The sequence below is a fragment of the Malaya genurostris genome, chromosome 3 (assembly GCF_030247185.1).
Source record: "Malaya genurostris strain Urasoe2022 chromosome 3, Malgen_1.1, whole genome shotgun sequence".
Lineage (NCBI taxonomy): Eukaryota > Metazoa > Arthropoda > Insecta > Diptera > Culicidae > Malaya > Malaya genurostris.
The window spans coordinates 302,310,060-302,328,058 of NC_080572.1; the positions used below are offsets into that span (position 1 = coordinate 302,310,060).

The 17,999-nt window shown below is 40.8% G+C and overlaps 1 protein-coding gene across 15 annotated transcripts in view; it reads right to left on the reverse strand.

The window, feature by feature from the left end:
* Positions 1 to 17,999, reverse strand: part of LOC131435991 (titin) — a 389,662-nt gene that overhangs the window by 252,796 nt on the left and 118,867 nt on the right. For 14 of the 15 annotated variants that reach the window (XM_058604330.1, XM_058604327.1, XM_058604329.1 and 11 more), the window contains exons 7-8: positions 4,109 to 4,300; positions 2,939 to 4,049 (exon numbers count right to left, since the gene is read on the reverse strand). In XM_058604330.1, the coding sequence (XP_058460313.1) occupies positions 2,939 to 4,049; positions 4,109 to 4,300 (1,303 nt within the window). The remainder of the gene's footprint in view (positions 1 to 2,938; positions 4,050 to 4,108; positions 4,301 to 17,999) is intronic. The other variant, XM_058604322.1, reaches the window with a different exon arrangement.

Below are 17,999 nucleotides of genomic sequence, written 5' to 3' on the forward strand. Positions count from 1 at the left end.
GAGAAGTTGCATCAGCATGGTCTTTCGCCAGTTTTGAACAACTTTTTACATAATCTATTGTCTGAGAAACACATGTACTTCGCGCATGGTGATTTGTCGACAATACGACAGGGCTCATGCTTAAGCCCCCTTTTATACAATTTTTACGTAAACAATATCGATGAATGTATCAACACATCCTGCACGCTAAGACAACTTGCCGACGACAGCGTTGTGTCTATTATAGGACCCAAAGCTGCCGATCTCTAAGGACCATTGCAAGATACCCTCGACAACTTGTCGACATGGGCTCTTCAAATGGGTATCGAGTTCTCTACGGAGAAAACTGAGCTGGTTGTATTTTCGAGGAAGCGAGAACCAGCACAATTACAGCTTCAACTAGGGGGTGAAACCATAGCTCAGGTCTTCACATTCAAATATCTCGGGGTCTGGTTCGACTCCAAAGGCACCTGGGGATGTCACATTAGGTATCTGAAACGAAAATGCCAGCAGAGAATCAACTTTCTTCGTACAATAACCGGATCATGGTAGGGTGCCCACCCAGGAGACCTGATCAGGTTGTATCAAACAACGATATTGTCCGTGATGGAATACGGATGCTTCTGCTTCCGATCCGTGGCGAATACTCATTTCATCAAGCTGGAAAGAATTCAGTATCGTTGTTTGCGTATTGCCTTGGGTTGCATGCAATCGACTCATACGATGAGCCTCGAAGTGCTGGCTGGCGTTCTTCCATTGGAAAACCGGTTCTGGGATCTCTCATATCGTTTGCTCATTCGATGCGACATTTTGAATCCTCTGGTGATTGAAAACTTCGAAAGGTTAGTTGAGCTTAACTCTCAAACCCGTTTCATGTCCTTGTATTTTGATTACATGGCTCAGAATATTAATCCTTCTTCGTTTGTTTCCAACCGTGCTCATTTCTTGGATACTTTTGATTCTGCTGTGTTTTTCGACACATCCATGAAGGAAGAGATTTATAGAATTCCGGATCTCGTACGCCCTCAAGTTGCCCCTAATATCTTTAATAACAAATTTAGAACAGTCAACTGTGAAAATATGTTTTATACTGACGGATCAAACATCAACAAGTCCACAGGCTTCGGCATCTTCAATCAGAACATCACCGCTTCGTACAAACTCAGTGATCCGGCTTCAGTTTACGTCGCAGAATTAGCTGCTGTTCAGTACACCCTGGAGATCATTGAAACCTTGCTCAAAGACCATTACTTCATTGTCACGAACAGTCTAAGCTCAATAGAAGCACTCCGGGCAATGAAGTCAGGAAAGTATCCCCCATATTTCCTGGGGAAAATATGGGAACATTTGAGAACTTTATCTGAACGGTCTTATTCTATATCGTTAGTCTGGGTCCCTTCGCATTGTTCCATTCCGTTGTTGTTCATGATTCATCTTCAGAAGCGATTCTTTTCATACACGGAAAGACCGAAATCAGCATTTTGGCGAAAAAATTAGTTGATTTTCTGATTTTAGTCAGTTATTTTTTGAGACAACTAAAAAAATCTTACTTTTGCTATTTCAGATTTTTAAATTCTCATTCCCTTAATAATAATAAAATATTTGTTAAAATGGCTATTTTTTTAGTTGAATTCACCAATTAAACGTGCTGTCATTTCTTAGCTAAGGCACACTTCATTTCCATTCAACTAATTTTTTAAGTTGAATTAGAGAAATAAAACGTTGTTTTCAACCAACATAAATGGTTGAATTGGATTCGGCAATTTGCAGCTATGTGGCGCACTGTCACCGAAAAAAACGTTACCGCCGTAATGACTACTAGCCACAAGATGGCACACTACTACCGAAAAGAATTTTTCAGTCGCGGTTGTCTTTTCTATATTGACAGGTATAGATACGATGTTGTATTGGCGAAAAAACGAAACTTCTTTTTGAAAATTTTTCTTCTAAATCGCTGTTTTCTTCATTCGACTTCGCGAAATCGACTCACTCACTGAAAACTTTTAGCACTCGTAAAACAAAAACTGAATACAAGTAGTACACCGGACGACGTAGCCCGGAAGGTTGGAAAAAAACAAAAAAACATCATTTGACATAAACAATTAGAGTGCAACATTCGAAACTCACTTCACTGTTTCGCGTAAAAACATTATAACGAACAATGCACACAAATTCTGATAAAATACACTTTTCACTAAGAGCTCACGGCAATTTTACATATCGGTTTAGAAATTTAAATATGGATATATCGTAACAAATGCGAAAAACATCAAAACAAAATGAGTTTTTGGCTAATAAACTTGTAATTGAAACCAATCCCTCAGAATTGATAGTGATAGAAAAATAGAGACAAATTTTCTGATTTTATTCACAAAATTAGTTGTCAATGTGAATTTCGTGTTGGATTGAAATATTGCTGGTTTGTGTCCAGGATATTCGCCAACTAAACTTATTATCTAAAAATAAGAGTTTTTTTTCAGCAAAGTAAATTCTCAATTTTAACTAATTTCATAGTTATTTTGGAATTTTTGTTGTTAAAATCAACTAATTCCAAAACAGTAATACGAATTAGGCGCAGAGCTAATTTCGGTCGTTCTTAAATTATGTTCCAATCTATGATTTTTACACCCACTAGATTCATGATTATCAGCACCATCCGATCAAAGTTTCCAATGACAGAAAATAGTTGTGTACCTTCAATTTTCATCTTGGACACAGCGAGTTGTTCATGAAACTATTCAATCACAATTCTTCGGGAATTCTTCCTGATTTGCAACTAGAACACTTTGCTAAGCTTTAAAAGTGGAACAAAAAAAACTAAAGGAAAATAATTGTCACCATTCAGTGCGTATTACCGAGCGAACCAACATTCGGTCAGTCGTCAGTCGGAAGCAAAAGCAGAAACTGACATCGCATTTACAAACATCAAGATTTCAGTGTCACACACGATAATACATACGCTCAACGGCCAGTTCGGCCGCGGTTTCGTCGGTGCCGCACTCGTTGCTCGCCCGGCAGGTGTAACGGGCTTGATCTTCGAGAAACACCTGCTCGAAGCGAAGCACCGCCTCGCCCCGAACCGGATCGAGTGAGATCTTGTAGTCGGGTGAGGTGTCTATGCAAGTGTCATTCTTGTACCAGTGGAGCACCGGCAGAGGATTACCTGTGACGGTGCAGGAGTATTGGAACGGTTGTCCCTCGGTGGCCGTACCATTGGAAAGTTTCTGCACGAACATCGGTGGTACGCCTTGAGGCTGTGGCGGTGGTGCCAATTCCGTAACGATCAGTCTTCCAACGGTGTCCGCAATTCCTGCCTCGTTGATTGCCCGGCATAGGAATTCGGCCGAATCGGCCGTTACAGTTTCATCGATCGTCAAAGCACACAGGCCATTCTCGAAGAAGGTTTTGTAGTCGGGATTGTTTTGGATGCTTATTCCGTCCTTGAACCATTCGATCGCTGGCGTTGGATGACCGAAAATTACGCATTGCATCTGGATTCTCTGGCCTTCCTGGACTGTCACGTCAGAGAGAGGTTGCGGAATTGTCAGCGACGGTGCTGGCTCTGTGGCAGTGATGATTTCGTGAATTTGCTCATGGACAGACTCCTCAACAGTTTGGATTACCAGCGCTGGATGTGGTTCTTGAAGGTACTGAGCTTCGTCGATGGTCTGAATGTCGATGGACGGTTGTTTCGGTAAGGTGCTGTGTGTCGTTGTGTGTACCGATGCCGATGTTATTTCCTCTTGGAAGCCATTCTTCTGAACCTCGGCTTGCTGTTGCAATTCGGTGAGCTGTTTCGCGCGATCATTTATGTCACCTTTGATCTTGTAGAACGTTTGAAACAGCTTCAGATTGTCGTTGTACAGTCCGACTGTGCTGTCATGGCCGTACAATTGCGATGATAGCGTGGAAATCTGCTTTAAGGTGTCCAACTGTTGAGTTTCGTACGCCTTCAGAATGTTATCGATCTGCTGGACCAGATCATTCGCAAGATCCGTATTATTCAAGATCGACAGTTTGTTGTTGGCGTTGATGAGGTCCGCGTTCAAATTGCGGTAGTTGTTTTCCACCTGAAAAAAAAATCGAATTGAGCGCAATCAGCAGATAAACAGCATTTTACCAAACGTACCAATGAAATAAGCTCGAAGTAATCGATGGCAACCGTGTTCAGCTGTCGGTACTCCTGGGTCTTGTTCAATAAATCGGCCCAATCGCTACGAACTTTAGTTGCTTCTGAGTGAACGTACGGTGATGTTTCCGGATACTGACTGCTTAGACTTTGAGAAGCACTGACAAAATCATCAATTTTGCCACTCAGCTCCTGGAATGCAAAAAAAAAAATGATCAAAGAATTTTAGCTGATTGGTAAGTCAATTTAATTAGTTTTCTTCTAACTACTCTAACGGATTTAATCGGATGCGAAGCACTCAAGTGAGTGGCACTCAAAATAAATGTTGCAACCGAATTCGCGGGCAATCGAAACAAGTTCATTGGCTATTGTCGCGGTCTATCTCGAGAACGCACAAGGTCAGAGTGCAAGCGCATGACATCGTATCGTATTCAGGGCAATGTAAAGTGATGGCAAGTTAGTTTTCGTAAATACCGTTAAATCAGGTGGCTTTGGATACGTATAGGTACCTTTTTAAAAGAGTAAACGAGCTTTTGCCATTGTAAACACATTCACCAACCTCTAGAGTTCAGTATTTTCATACTTCACTTACTAAACGGAAGGACGAAGACCACCAATGAATGTAGAAAAGTGTGAGATTCAATCGAATACAAAGATGGCTCCAACGTTATCAAATCCATATAACGTTTTGTGAAGTACCAACAAAACTATGTGTGGAATCTCGCGACATTTGTCATTTTCAAAATAATGGATTCAAAACAGTTGCGTGTGTCAATTTATCATTGCTTTTTGATGGAAACTGTCTATTTGCGAAGTCTATTGAAACAGAAAACCCAAATTCCACCAAAGGAATGTAATAGCAAAGTCTTTGCTTTTCTTTGTTTGATGAGAACAAATACTGAACAAACTCGATGGTATCCAATCGTAAATTGAAATTGCGTGAGATAGCTGAGGCCATAAATATATCAGAAGGCAGTGTTTACCATTATGCACTAATATTTGACCATGCGAAAGCTTTTTACGAAGTGGGTGTCGCGTTTATTCACCGCCGATCAAAAACAACTACATGTTGATGATTCACAGCAGTGTTTGGCCATGTTTTCAAGTAATGAATCAGATGTTTTTCATCGATATGTGACAATGGATGACATATGGATCCATTACTTCACTTCGGAATCAAAATGATCATCATCTGAGTGAACTGTAGCCGGTGAACCTCGTCCGAAGCGTCCAAAGATACAACATTCAACTGGGAAGGTTGTGGCAGTCACGGATCTTGAAAGGGTGGGGGGTTGAGGTGCCCTGTCCCTTCCCGAAATCAGAAACATAAGCAAACAAAAAATTGAGAAATTTAATGGGGTTGTTGATCCTGTATATTACACCGTGAGATAGAGGTTTTGAGAGTGACGTGATAGTCAAAACTCCACTGCAAAAAAAAAAATCACGCAGCGGCAGGCCGTACAAAGCAAAACAGAGTCAAAACCACATAAAATGGAGGATGAAACCGAATGAACATAAAATAGTAGTTTAGTTCTCGAAGCTAAATACGTTAAGATGTTTTTTGAGGCCTATCTGATTCAACGCCTGAGGAAAGGTACTAGGACTTTTTTGTGATCTGATTATAGAGGTTTTAACCTTAAGGTCATTCGTCTCTTCGGGGTAGAAAAACTTTCTGACTTTTTGTGCGGGGTTGGGAATCGAACCCAGGCGGGTTGCGTGAAAGGTATCGTCTCACCCATCACGCTCTACCCGTCCCCAATATAGAAAAATGTTCCATTTGACGAAGCCTTTCACTCGATGTTATCGTGAGATGGGAAGCGTTACGTTAAGTTAAAGAAGCTAGAAAGCGTTGCATACGATAATTTTCTTAAATTGTCGGTTTCAAATAATATGAGTTATTTTGTGGAAATTATGAATGTAACAAACCGTTAGATTCTTGCGGTAAACGAGTTACTTTAAAGGAAGTCATAGGTGTTACGAAATGTAACAAACGTCGCTCTTTTGTAACTTGTAGGCGTTACATGCGTTACTTTTTTGTAAGTTGTAGGCGTTACGAAGCGTTACATGCGATAATTGTTGTGAATTATAGGAGTTACAAAACGTTACATGCGTTACTTTTATGAGAACTATAGGCGTTACGAAATGTAACATGCGCTACTTTTCATGAGTCATAGAATTTATGAAGCGTTACAGGCGTTACGAAGAGTTTCTTTTTGTAAGTTACAGGCGTTGCGAAATGAAACATGTGACAGTGTTCGGCGTTACGAAGCGTTAGTTTTTTGAGAGTTGGAGTAGTTATGTGCGTTACTCTTTTGTGAATTATTGACCTTGGCTCCTACCGAAATCTGAAACAGAAACGAAAAAAAGTTTGAGAAATATTATGGGGTTATTGATCCTGTAGATTACTCCGTGAGATAGAGGTTTTGAAATTTACGTGATGGTCAAAACTTCACTGCCGATAAAACACGCAGCGGCAGGTCCTACGAAGCAGAACAGAGTCAAAACCATATAAAATGGAGGATGAAACCGGGGTAAAATAAATGACGATAATATTAATAATAATACATACGATTGTACTGGACGACCGGAAAGAGGAAGTGAGCGAGTACTTTTTTAGGGTTAGAAAGACAAACGCAAGCTCACTTCGGGTACATGTTTGACTGAATCCATGTTTATATGCCAGAGAATAAAATGATTACCCGAAATTAGATTGAAGTCAGCACGAGTGTTTTGAAGCGGCATTAGTGCCTCGTAGGGTGTCTCAATGGGACGGAAAGGTCACATAGTATACTTTTGTATACTTTTGGAGGAATATTTAGGAGATCTTAGACATGTGTTACAGAGATAATATGACAGTAAACGTAAAGAAATATAATACAATAACCTTCTCCATGGCACGGTCACAAATTTAATGACAAATTACTCCATAATGACAAAAAAAAAACAATTGCAAAAATAATTATTTCCAAAAAATATATTTTCAGGAATGCTTCATATTCGAAATATTTATTGAGATAGTTTGAGGAATGAAACCTATCTTCAATGCACTCTCAGAAATTCAATGGAAGTTGAGAGTTTGTTCAGTAAAATGTGAAAAAAATATCAACTCATGTCTGACCCATTCTTGCAATATCGGAATAGCAAACGTGTATTACCGATATTTCATGTAATAATACCATGATTTAGCATTAGGTAGCACAATAAATCAAAAAGTTTTTTCTCGTTATAATTCCCAAAACTTTGTAGTATGGAAAAAAGTTATTGAAATGAACTTTTATTATAGTAGGCTTTGCACATTTTTTATTGCGGTCGAATCACGAGGTGTATTCCTGTGAACGAGTTCTTCGAAAAAAATATGTGTATCGGATCAACGGTTTAGCAGGTAGAGAATTAATTTTCACGTTTTTTATCGATTCAAACGACTATGCATCGGAAATATATTTCGCAAGTTATGTGAATTTTTTTTAGAAGTAGTAGATAACAGTTTTCGATCAGTTTTTAGAGCAATTATTTGAGCTGTTTCCGAGCAGCTTCTAAGCAGTTTTTTAACAGTTTTCAAGCTTCAAAATTGTCAGTCGGTGTTGAACAGTCGTTCGCACCGCACGCGTATAGCTCTTGGCTCCTGGAATTTTTTTTCTGGCTACCTAGAGTTTCATTGATTCAAGGCTTCAGTCTTTTTCAAGGCTACCTGAATCACTAACTAAGTGACTAAGTGATACAAAGAGCGATATTAGAGTGACTAAGAAATTAATCAGCCTTTTTTAAGGCTAGCTAGGAGTCTAATCGAAGACTAATTTAGCCTAGTTAATTTAATTTAAAATTTCATTAATTTCAAAAATGCCTGCGTCCAACCGGAAAGGCAACAAGCCTAAGGCTAAAAATAATTCAATACGGAATAAATCACAATCCGTTATTCAACATATTTCTAATAACATTCACGATCTTATAGAATCTGAATGTAAAAATAAAAGACAACGGACGGATTTCCCTTCCGTTGATCCTATGCCGTCTAACAATATTTACGAGATTCTTCCTGAATCCGATTGTAGCGACATAGAAGAAAATTCTTCAAAAATTCCCAAAATGGACGCTTGTCGTTCTGGGAAGAAACAACAATCTATGCCACCAGTGACGGTGATGATTTCCGACTTCAAAGCTGTAGGGGCCAACGACGCCACTGTATCGTAGATCTGACATCACTCCCAACTGCCTGCTTATGCCATAGATCTGACATCACTTCCAACTACCGGTTCCCTTTTTCACTGTATTCATTGTAAACGATCATAACCCTTATCGCACACAAGTGATAGAAAATCACATATTAGATTGTTAAACAAACGAATTGTTTTAATCGAATTTCTTATTTGTTGGGTCAGGTGAACCTAGTAGGAATACTAAATGTAAGTTAAATTTGTAATCAAACTTGTTTAAACTGAATATACTCGCATTACAGCTTTGAAGCTACAGTCATCAAAATCGACTTGGCTAACGAGAATTCCGAAAGATCCCAACAAACTTCAAAGATTTATTGATCGGATTCAATTCAGAGGTTCTATTCGACGTTTAAAATGCCGGAATCGAGCCGATTCGACTGTACGATATGTCAGTTGCCGAACAACATCGACGACATGGTCGAATGCGATGGTTGTCAAAACTGGTTTCACTTTGGATGTGTAGATTTCGATGAGAGCAAAAGGCAAGAGGATTGGAAGTGTTCCTCGTGTGTTACAAAATCCACAGGAGACGACGAGAACAATCTACAACCGCCTTCCACACTACCAAATTCCGATAATCGGGAGGCAACTCTTGCTGATTCCCGTGCTGCTCAGATTAAACTTAACCTCAATCGTTTAGAGGAGGAAAGACCGTTAATGCAGAAGGAAATCGAACTGAATCTCTCAACTCAACTTGAAAGGCAAAAGTTACAGTTGGAGAAGGAGGCTAGTAGAGCAAAATATGATATTCTACGTGCACATTGGAGCGGAATAGCCGTTAGAGATGGAGTTTCAGAGGATAGTTCCGGACGAGTAGGAGAGTGGTCCCAGATGTTGAATCAGGTTGTGGCTAGATCGAGCCAGGAAGTTGGTGTCTCGACAGTCGTCACTACGGTTCATCAAGCGTGTTTACCACCACTATCTGCGTCACAACCGCCTTTGAATACATTACCGTACTCTTCTCAATCGCGTTGTGCGACCTTGCCATCAGGGCCCACACAAGGTCAGTCCAACCAGCCAGCAGTGCATTCATCACCACACCCCTTCAACTCTAGTGAGACATCGGCAGCGCCTGGTTCGTCGGTAACAAATGGATATGCTACAACAACGGCAATGAGGCAGCCAGTCTACCCGGGTTATACAAACAACTTCTCGCCTGATTTTCTACCGTTTAGCGGCATAAGTCAACCAGGGTCATCGACACCAATAACAGCGGGCACATCTGGTCATCCAGTTGCAGACGTCACAAACCTCACTCAGTCGATGCCACCTATTATAAATTCCGTTAGACAACAAATGGTACAATACCTACCAAACCAGGTAAATAGTAGCATAGGAAATCAGTTTTCGGTAGGACTTTTTCCCTCGTTACAACACTATCACTATAATAAAGCAAACAATCCAAATATCCAAGTAAATGTTACTGCGCCTCAAGGCTCCATCCCCTTCCCACAAAGTGTTTATTCTCAAGTACCATCAGTGCTACCACCGACTGTGCCGGTCTGTGAGGGCGATAGTCCGACAGCACGTCAGCTGGCGGCGAGACACGTAATGTCAAAGGATTTGCCTACATTCAGCGGGCGGTCAGAAGAGTGGCCGTTGTTTTTAAGTGCCTACACAACATCAACAGAGGCGTGTGGTTACAATAACGTAGAGAACCTAGGACGCCTACAAAGATGCCTTAAGGGAAATGCGTTGGAAGCTGTTCGGAGTCGCTTGTTGTTACCGTCATCAGTACCACATGTGATGCAGACGTTGCAGATTCTATACGGCCGTCCTGAACAAATCATATACGCATTGTTAGCAAAGGTGCGTGAGGTACCCCCTCCGAGGCACGACAATTTGAAGACGTTAGTGAACTTTGGAATGGCTGTGCAGAGTTTCTGCGACCACTTAGAAGCAGCTGGACAAATATCTCACCTGTCAAATCCGGTGTTATTACACGAGCTGGTGGATAAACTGCCAGCGCACCTGAAATTGGATTGGGCTGTGTTTAAGCGACAGTACGTAATCGTTGACTTGCGGTTGTTCGGAAGTTACATGAATAACCTCGTTTCGGCAGCAGCAGACGTAACACTTTCTATAGAATTGTCACCGTCACCGTCTCGCCCGATGAAGAACGATAGAATAAAGGGGTTTCTTAATGCTCATTCGGCAACACCGACAGCGCAACTTGAGAAACAAAGAGAATCTACGGTGAGCTGTCTCGTCTGTAACAAACAGAATCACAAGGTCAAGGAATGTGATACTTTCAAGAGGATGACCACCGATGATCGATGGAAGTCGGTACACACTCTACATCTGTGTCGAGTATGCCTCGGTAGACATGGTAGAAAGCCATGTAGGTCGCAGGCGCGCTGCAATATTGCAGGATGCCAGTTGCGACACAATCCTCTACTCCATGGGGCATTGGTCTCTATTATTGCTGAGCCATCGGATAAAGTTAGACGAGACGCAGATGCTGTAATATCGCTCCATAATGTACAAGGAGCCGTGCTTCTTCGTATTCTTCCTGTGACGCTACACTATCGAGGAAAATCTGTTAATACTCATGCCTTTATAGACGAAGGATCATCTGTTACTCTAGTGGAGAAGAAATTGGCTGACATACTAGAAGCAGAAGGTGTCAAACGATCGCTGTGCCTCTCGTGGACAGGGAATGTTACCCGAGTAGAGGAGGACTCTCAACAAATCACACTGGAGATCTCTAGTGAGGAGAATAGTTATCGGTACAAAATTGATGACGTCAAAACCGTCCGGTCGTTAGCTCTTCCCCAGCAAACGCTGCGATACGACGATCTATCTCTTCGGTATGATCATATACGTAATTTACCGATCAAAAGTTTCGAGAACGTTACTCCTGGTATACTCATTGGTGTAAAGCACGCTCATCTGACTGCGACGACACACGTCCGCGAGGGTCAACAAGGAGAACCCGTTGCAGCAAAAACCCGTTTAGGTTGGGCAGTGTACGGTCCCGTGCTAGGTCGAGCAAAGCCAACCAGTTTTAGTCTTCACATTTGCGATTGTTCGTCGGATAGTACGCTGCATGATTTGGTCAAGCAATATTTCACCATCGAAAGTGTCGGTGTATCAGTCAAACAAGGACCAGATTCGGAAGCAGACAAGCGGGCTAAACTTATGTTGGAAGTAACAACCAAACGTGTGGAAGGCGGCTTCGAAACCGGTTTACTATGGCGCCATGACTATGTCGAATTTCCTGACAACTACAACATGGCAGCACGTAGATTGGAGTGTTTTGAGAGGCGTTTGAAATCAAACCCGAATATAGCAACAAATATTCATCGTCAAATGGAGGAGTATCGATACAAAGGCTACATGCATGAAGCAACGGATGAAGAATTGCAGACTGCTGACCTGCGCAGGGTATGGTACCTACCGATCGGTGTGGTATTGCACCCGAAAAAGCCAAATAAGTTTCGCTTAGTCTGGGACGCGGCTGCCAAAGTGGATGGCGTTTCGCTAAATTCGATGCTGCTCAAAGGACCGGATTTAACGGCATCTCTACCCGTCGTCCTTGCTGGGTTTCGCGAGCGAAAGGTGGCAATTGGAGGAGACATATGTGAAATGTTTCACCAAATAAAAATAAGGAAACAGGATAAGAACTCTCAAAGATTTTTGTGGCGAGACAACCCAGAAAAACAACCACGGGTGTTTATTATGGATGTGGCCACGTTCGGGTCGACATGCTCCCCATGCTCCGCGCAGTTTATAAAAAACCGTAATGCGGAACAATATGCTCAACAGTATACACGTGCAGCGGATGCCATTCGAAACCGGCACTACGTCGACGACTACCTCGATAGCTTCGACACAGAAGAGGAAGCAATCAAAGTGGCCAAGGAGGTAGCTCTCATACATCGAAGAGGTGGTTTTACTATGCGTAGTTGGTTGTCCAATTCTTCGGAGGTTCTGCGACGGGTCGGGGAATCTACTCTTCAACCCGAGAAGCATATCGATTGGGACAAAAGCAGCTGGATTGAGAGAGTACTTGGTATGTCGTGGGATCCTAAACATGACGTATTCCTATACTCCAGTAGCGTGAATGTGGAAGTTACCACTACCACGAAGAGGGGAATCTTACGGTGTGTGATGAGTCAGTACGATCCCCTTGGATTGCTGTCACACTTTTTGGTTCACGGTCGGATTATTATCCAGGATATATGGCGGTCAAAAACCGGGTGGGATGAGGAGATAAACGGTGACATTTTGAATCGTTGGAGAGCGTGGACGAGCCATTTCAACAATCTTCAGCAAGTACGGATCAACCGCTCGTACTTTCCTGGTACAAAAACGTCAGATTTAGTGAATCTGCAGTTGCATGTATTCGTGGACGCCAGCGAATGCGCATATGCTTGTGTTGCATATTTTCGTGCCGTGGTAGCCGACGAAATCAAAGTGGCGCTGGTATCAGCGAAAGCAAAAGTATCACCCTTAAAGTCGTTATCCATTCCGAGGTTAGAACTCCAAGCCGCTCTACTAGGAGCGAGGTTACTGAAAACCATCATCGAAACACACTCACTACCGGTATCTCAAAAATTCATCTGGACGGATTCCAAAACAGTTCTGGCGTGGATCTTTTCTGATCATCGTTGCTACCGACAATTTGTTGCCTGCAGAGTGGGTGAAATCCTTTCTATAACTGATTCGAGTGAGTGGCGATGGATACCAACCAATGTCAACGTTGCGGACTTAGCGACAAAATGGGGACGAGGTCCAGAACTTTTCATGAGTAGCAGCTGGTTTGCTGGTCCTGAGTTTCTGAAACACTCCTTTACGCAGTGGCCGAAGATGATCGCCGAACAGTTTTCAACTATCGAGGAACTTCGGCCATGTTATTCTCATTGTGTGAAACCGCTAGATGGATTTATTGCATGGGAACGCTTTTCCAAGTGGGAGCGTCTCCATCGAATGACAGCGTATGTCGGTCGATTCGTGTCGAACAGCAGAAATTTTAGTCGTCTATCGAAAGAAGTAGGTTATCTTACTAGTGACGAGCTGTCAACGGCCGAAAATGTTCTTTGGCGTGTAGTTCAGAGTATGGTTTATCCCGACGAAGTATCCCTACTCAAAAGGTTTCAGGAAACGACAACTGAATGTAAGCTTAAGAGTGCACTGAGCGGTTCTAGTAAACTTTATAACATGTCTCCATTTTTGGATAAACACGGAGTTATCAGAATGGAAGGACGAATTGGCTCCTTTACCGAGTGCTAGATTGAGTCCGTATACTCGTCCATTCTCATTCGTCGGCTTAGACTATTTTGGGCCAATAGCTGTTAAGGTCGGTAGAAGTCTAGTGAAACGGTGGATAGCGTTATTCACGTGCTTGACGGTCCGCGCCATTCATCTGGAAGTTGTGCACTCTTTGTCCACAGAGTCTTGCAAGATGGCTATACGGCGCTTCCTTGTCCGTCGTGGATCCCCCCTGGAAATATACAGTGACAATGGCACTAATTTTATAGGCGCTAGTCGCGAACTCCAGGAACAGTTTCAGGTGATGAACCAGACACTAGCCGAGCTGTTTACCAATATCAATACAAAGTGGTTCTTCAATCCCCCATCAACCCCACACATGGGTGGATCGTGGGAGAGACTCGTTCGCTCAGTCAAAACGGCATTCGCGACTATGTGTACAACGAAACATCCAAACGAGGAAACTCTTGCTACAATATTGGTTGAGGCTGAAGGAATAGTTAACTCCAGGCCGCTGACATTTGTTCCTCTTGACGCGGATGACCAGGAAGCTCTTACTCCGAATCATTTTCTGCTGTCAAGCTCAAGCGGGGTGATTCAAAAGCAGCAAAATACTATCGAACCAAAGGAAGCGCTGAAGACTAACTGGAAGCTCGCTAGACATTTGGTGGATCAGTTCTGGCACCGTTGGGTGAAGGAATACCTCCCTACCATCACTAAGCGCACGAAGTGGTTTGATAATACTAAACCACTGGAGCCAGGCGATTTGGTCGTAGTCGTAGACGAGACTGTCCGAAATGGGTGGATACGTGGACGCGTTCTTTCGGTTGTTAGAAGCAAAGATGGTCAAGTTCGCCAAGCTTTGGTGAAGATCGCCTCGGGAGTTATACGCAGACCAGCTACGAAGATTGCCGTATTAGAAGTCAACAAAGATGATAATGCCTGTTCCACTGCGGAACAGAATTATGGGTCGGGGGATGTAGGGGCCAACGACGCCACTGTATCGTAGATCTGACATCACTCCCAACTGCCTGCTTATGCCATAGATCTGACATCACTTCCAACTACCGGTTCCCTTTTTCACTGTATTCATTGTAAACGATCATAACCCTTATCGCACACAAGTAATAGAAAATCACATATTAGATTGTTAAACAAACGAATTGTTTTAATCGAATTTCTTATTTGTTGGGTCAGGTGAACCTAGTAGGAATACTAAATGTAAGTTAAATTTGTAATCAAACTTGTTTAAACTGAATATACTCGCATTACAGCTTTGAAGCTACAGTCATCAAAATCGACTTGGCTAACGAGAATTCCGAAAGATCCCAACAAAAGCATTCCGTACTGAGCTTTCTACTTTTCTCCCGGAAGTAAAAGTCTCATTTCAAATCGGACGAAGAGGAGAATGTCGAGTCTTGGTGGATGGATTGGAAGATTACGAACGTCTTATTCGATATTTGTCCGAGAAACTACATAAATTTTATTCATATGATATAAAATCAGACAGACCCTTCAAGGCTGTCTTGAAAGGATTATCAAATGATCAAAGTATTGATGAAATTAAAAATGAATTAAAAGAATTGCTTGGTTTTGCCCCTTCCCAAGTAATACTTATGAAAAAAAGAGCGAATGGTACTTCTAAACCACGCTCTGGAATTTCCCATGAACTTTACCTAATACACTTCAATCGAAGTGATGTAAACAATTTGAAAACTTTAGAAAAAGTACGTTTCATTTCCCACATTAAAATTCATTGGGAACATTATAAACGGCATAATCGTATTGCAAACTTAACGCAATGTCGTCGTTGCCAAGGCTTCGGTCATGGAACCAAAAATTGTCATATGGATATACGGTGTTTGAATTGTGGTAAATCGCATTCGAAAGACGTTTGTCCAATGAATGAAACCACTGATAAATTTTCATGTTCAAATTGCAATGGAAATCATAAATCCAATTATTTGAAATGTCCTGTCAGGGAAAAAATTTTAAACGCTCGTTCGCTTCGACAACAAGTCAAATCAACGACCTTAAATTTACAGAACATACCAGAAAATCAAAAAACCGTTACAAATGCCACGCCTAATTCTTTTAAGGCACTGATTTCTTCGAAACAAAAAACAGGTACGCCTGTCAATTCGTCTTCTAACGAAAACAATTTATTGACAGGTAGATCGACCTCGTCATCATCTTCTTCTAATGTCAGTTATGCTGGTATATTAGGTAGAAATCTATCACCTATTTCTTCTAATGTAAATAATCAAAATACAGGACCGCCTTGCAGTTCTTTTTTTAACGAAAACAATTTATTAATAGGTAGACCGGCCAAATCATCTTCTTCTAATGGCAGTCTACCTACAAATATTCCTTCAATGCCATTCGCTTCTTTAAATGAAGTCGATATAGGCGATATAACTGAAAATAAAATGATCTACCTACAAGATCAACTTTTTCAAATGATCATCCAAATGAATTCGACTTCATCACTTTTTGAAGCATTTCAAATCGGATGGAAATTTGCAAATAATATTATAATGAATTTAAAATTTAACAGTGATGTTAAATAATTATTTGAATATTTTAAATTGGAACGCTCGATCTTTGAAATCGAGTGAAGATGAATTTTATAATTTTCTCAAAGTTCACAAAATTCATATTGCCATTGTGACAGAAACTTTTCTTAAACCAAATGTCAAATTGAAAAGTAATCCACATTATGTGGTTCATCGATTTGACAGGTTTACTGGAATGGGTGGTGGAGTTGCCATTTTTGTCCAACGGCAAATTAAACATCGAATTTTACCTTCTTTCAATACTAAAGTTATTGAAAGCTTGGGAATCTAAGTTGAAACCATTCATGGAATTTATTTCATCGCTGGAGCATATTTGCCATTCCAATGCACCGGCGAACAATTAAATTTCTTTAAAGGCGATTTGCAAAAACTTACAAGATATCGATCGAAATTTTTCGTAATAGGGGACTTAAATGCTAAGCATGTCCAGTGGAATTGTAGGCAAAATAACAGTAATGGTAAAATACTTCATAATCAACTCTCAGCTGGTTACTTCACAGTTCTTCATCCCAGTAATCAGACTTGTTTCTCTTCCTTGAAAACCCCGTCTACAATTGATCTGGTTCTAACGGATCGAAGTCACATTTGTAGTGAACCGATTACACATGCTGACTTTGACTCAGATCATCTTCCTGTAACATTCAGCCTATCCAACGAAGCTATAATTAATTCAATTAGTTCTATATTCAACTATCATAGAGCTAATTAGTTGGATTACAGATCTCACATTGAAAATCATGTGGATCATGAAACTATTTTAGAAAATTCTGCGGACATCGACACAGCAATTGATAATTTGAATCATTATATTATCGAAGCTAGAAATCTTTCAGTTCCCAAAGCTCAAACTAAATTAAATTCTCCTATCATCGATGACAATCTTCAACTGCTCATTCGGTTGAAGAATGTTCGTCGACGACAATATCAACGTTCTCGTGATCCTGCTATGAAAAACATAGTTAAGGATTTACAAAAAGAAATTAAACATAGATTTACTCTTTTGCGAAATGAAAATTTCGCTAAAGAAGTTGAACAAATTAAACCATATTCTAAACCTTTCTGGAAACTTTCCAAGGTTCTTAAGAAACCTCAGAAACCAATTCCTGCTCTCAAGGAAGGAAATGAAATACTTCTTACAAATGGTGAAAAAGCTCAAAAACTAGCTCAGCAGTTCGAGAGTGTCCACAATTTTAATTTAAACGTTGTGAGTCCTATTGAAAATGAAGTCTCACTGAAATATGATCATATTTCAACCCAAGTGTTATCACACGATGACATTATTGAGACGAATTTTGATGAAATTAAATCAATTATTAGGAAACTCAAAAACATGAAGGCTCCTGGTAATGATGGAATTTTTAATATTCTTATTAAAAATCTTCCCGATGTTGCCTTGAGACTCCTGGTTAAAATTTTCAACAAGTGTTTTTCATTAGCTTACTTCCCAAAAAGATGGAAAAACGCTAAAGTAATTCCTATCCTAAAACCTGATAAAAACCCAGCAGAAACATCAAGTTATCGCCCAATTAGCTTACTTTCTTCTATCAGTAAACTTTTTGAAAAAATTATCTTGTTGAGAATGATGACTCATATAAATGAGAATTCAATTTTTTTACCAGAGCAGTTTGGATTTCGTCATGAACATTCAACTACTCATCAACTTGTCAGAGTAACGAACATGATAAAAGCAAATAAATCTTCTGGGTTATCCACTGGAGTTGCTCTTCTAGACATAGAAAAAGCATTCGACAGTGTTTGGCACAAAGGTTTAATAGCAAAAATGTCTGATTTCCAGTTTCCTATTTATTTGATCAAAATGATTCAAAATTATTTAACTGATCGTACTCTTCAGGTTAGCTATCAGAATTGTAAATCTGAATTGCTACC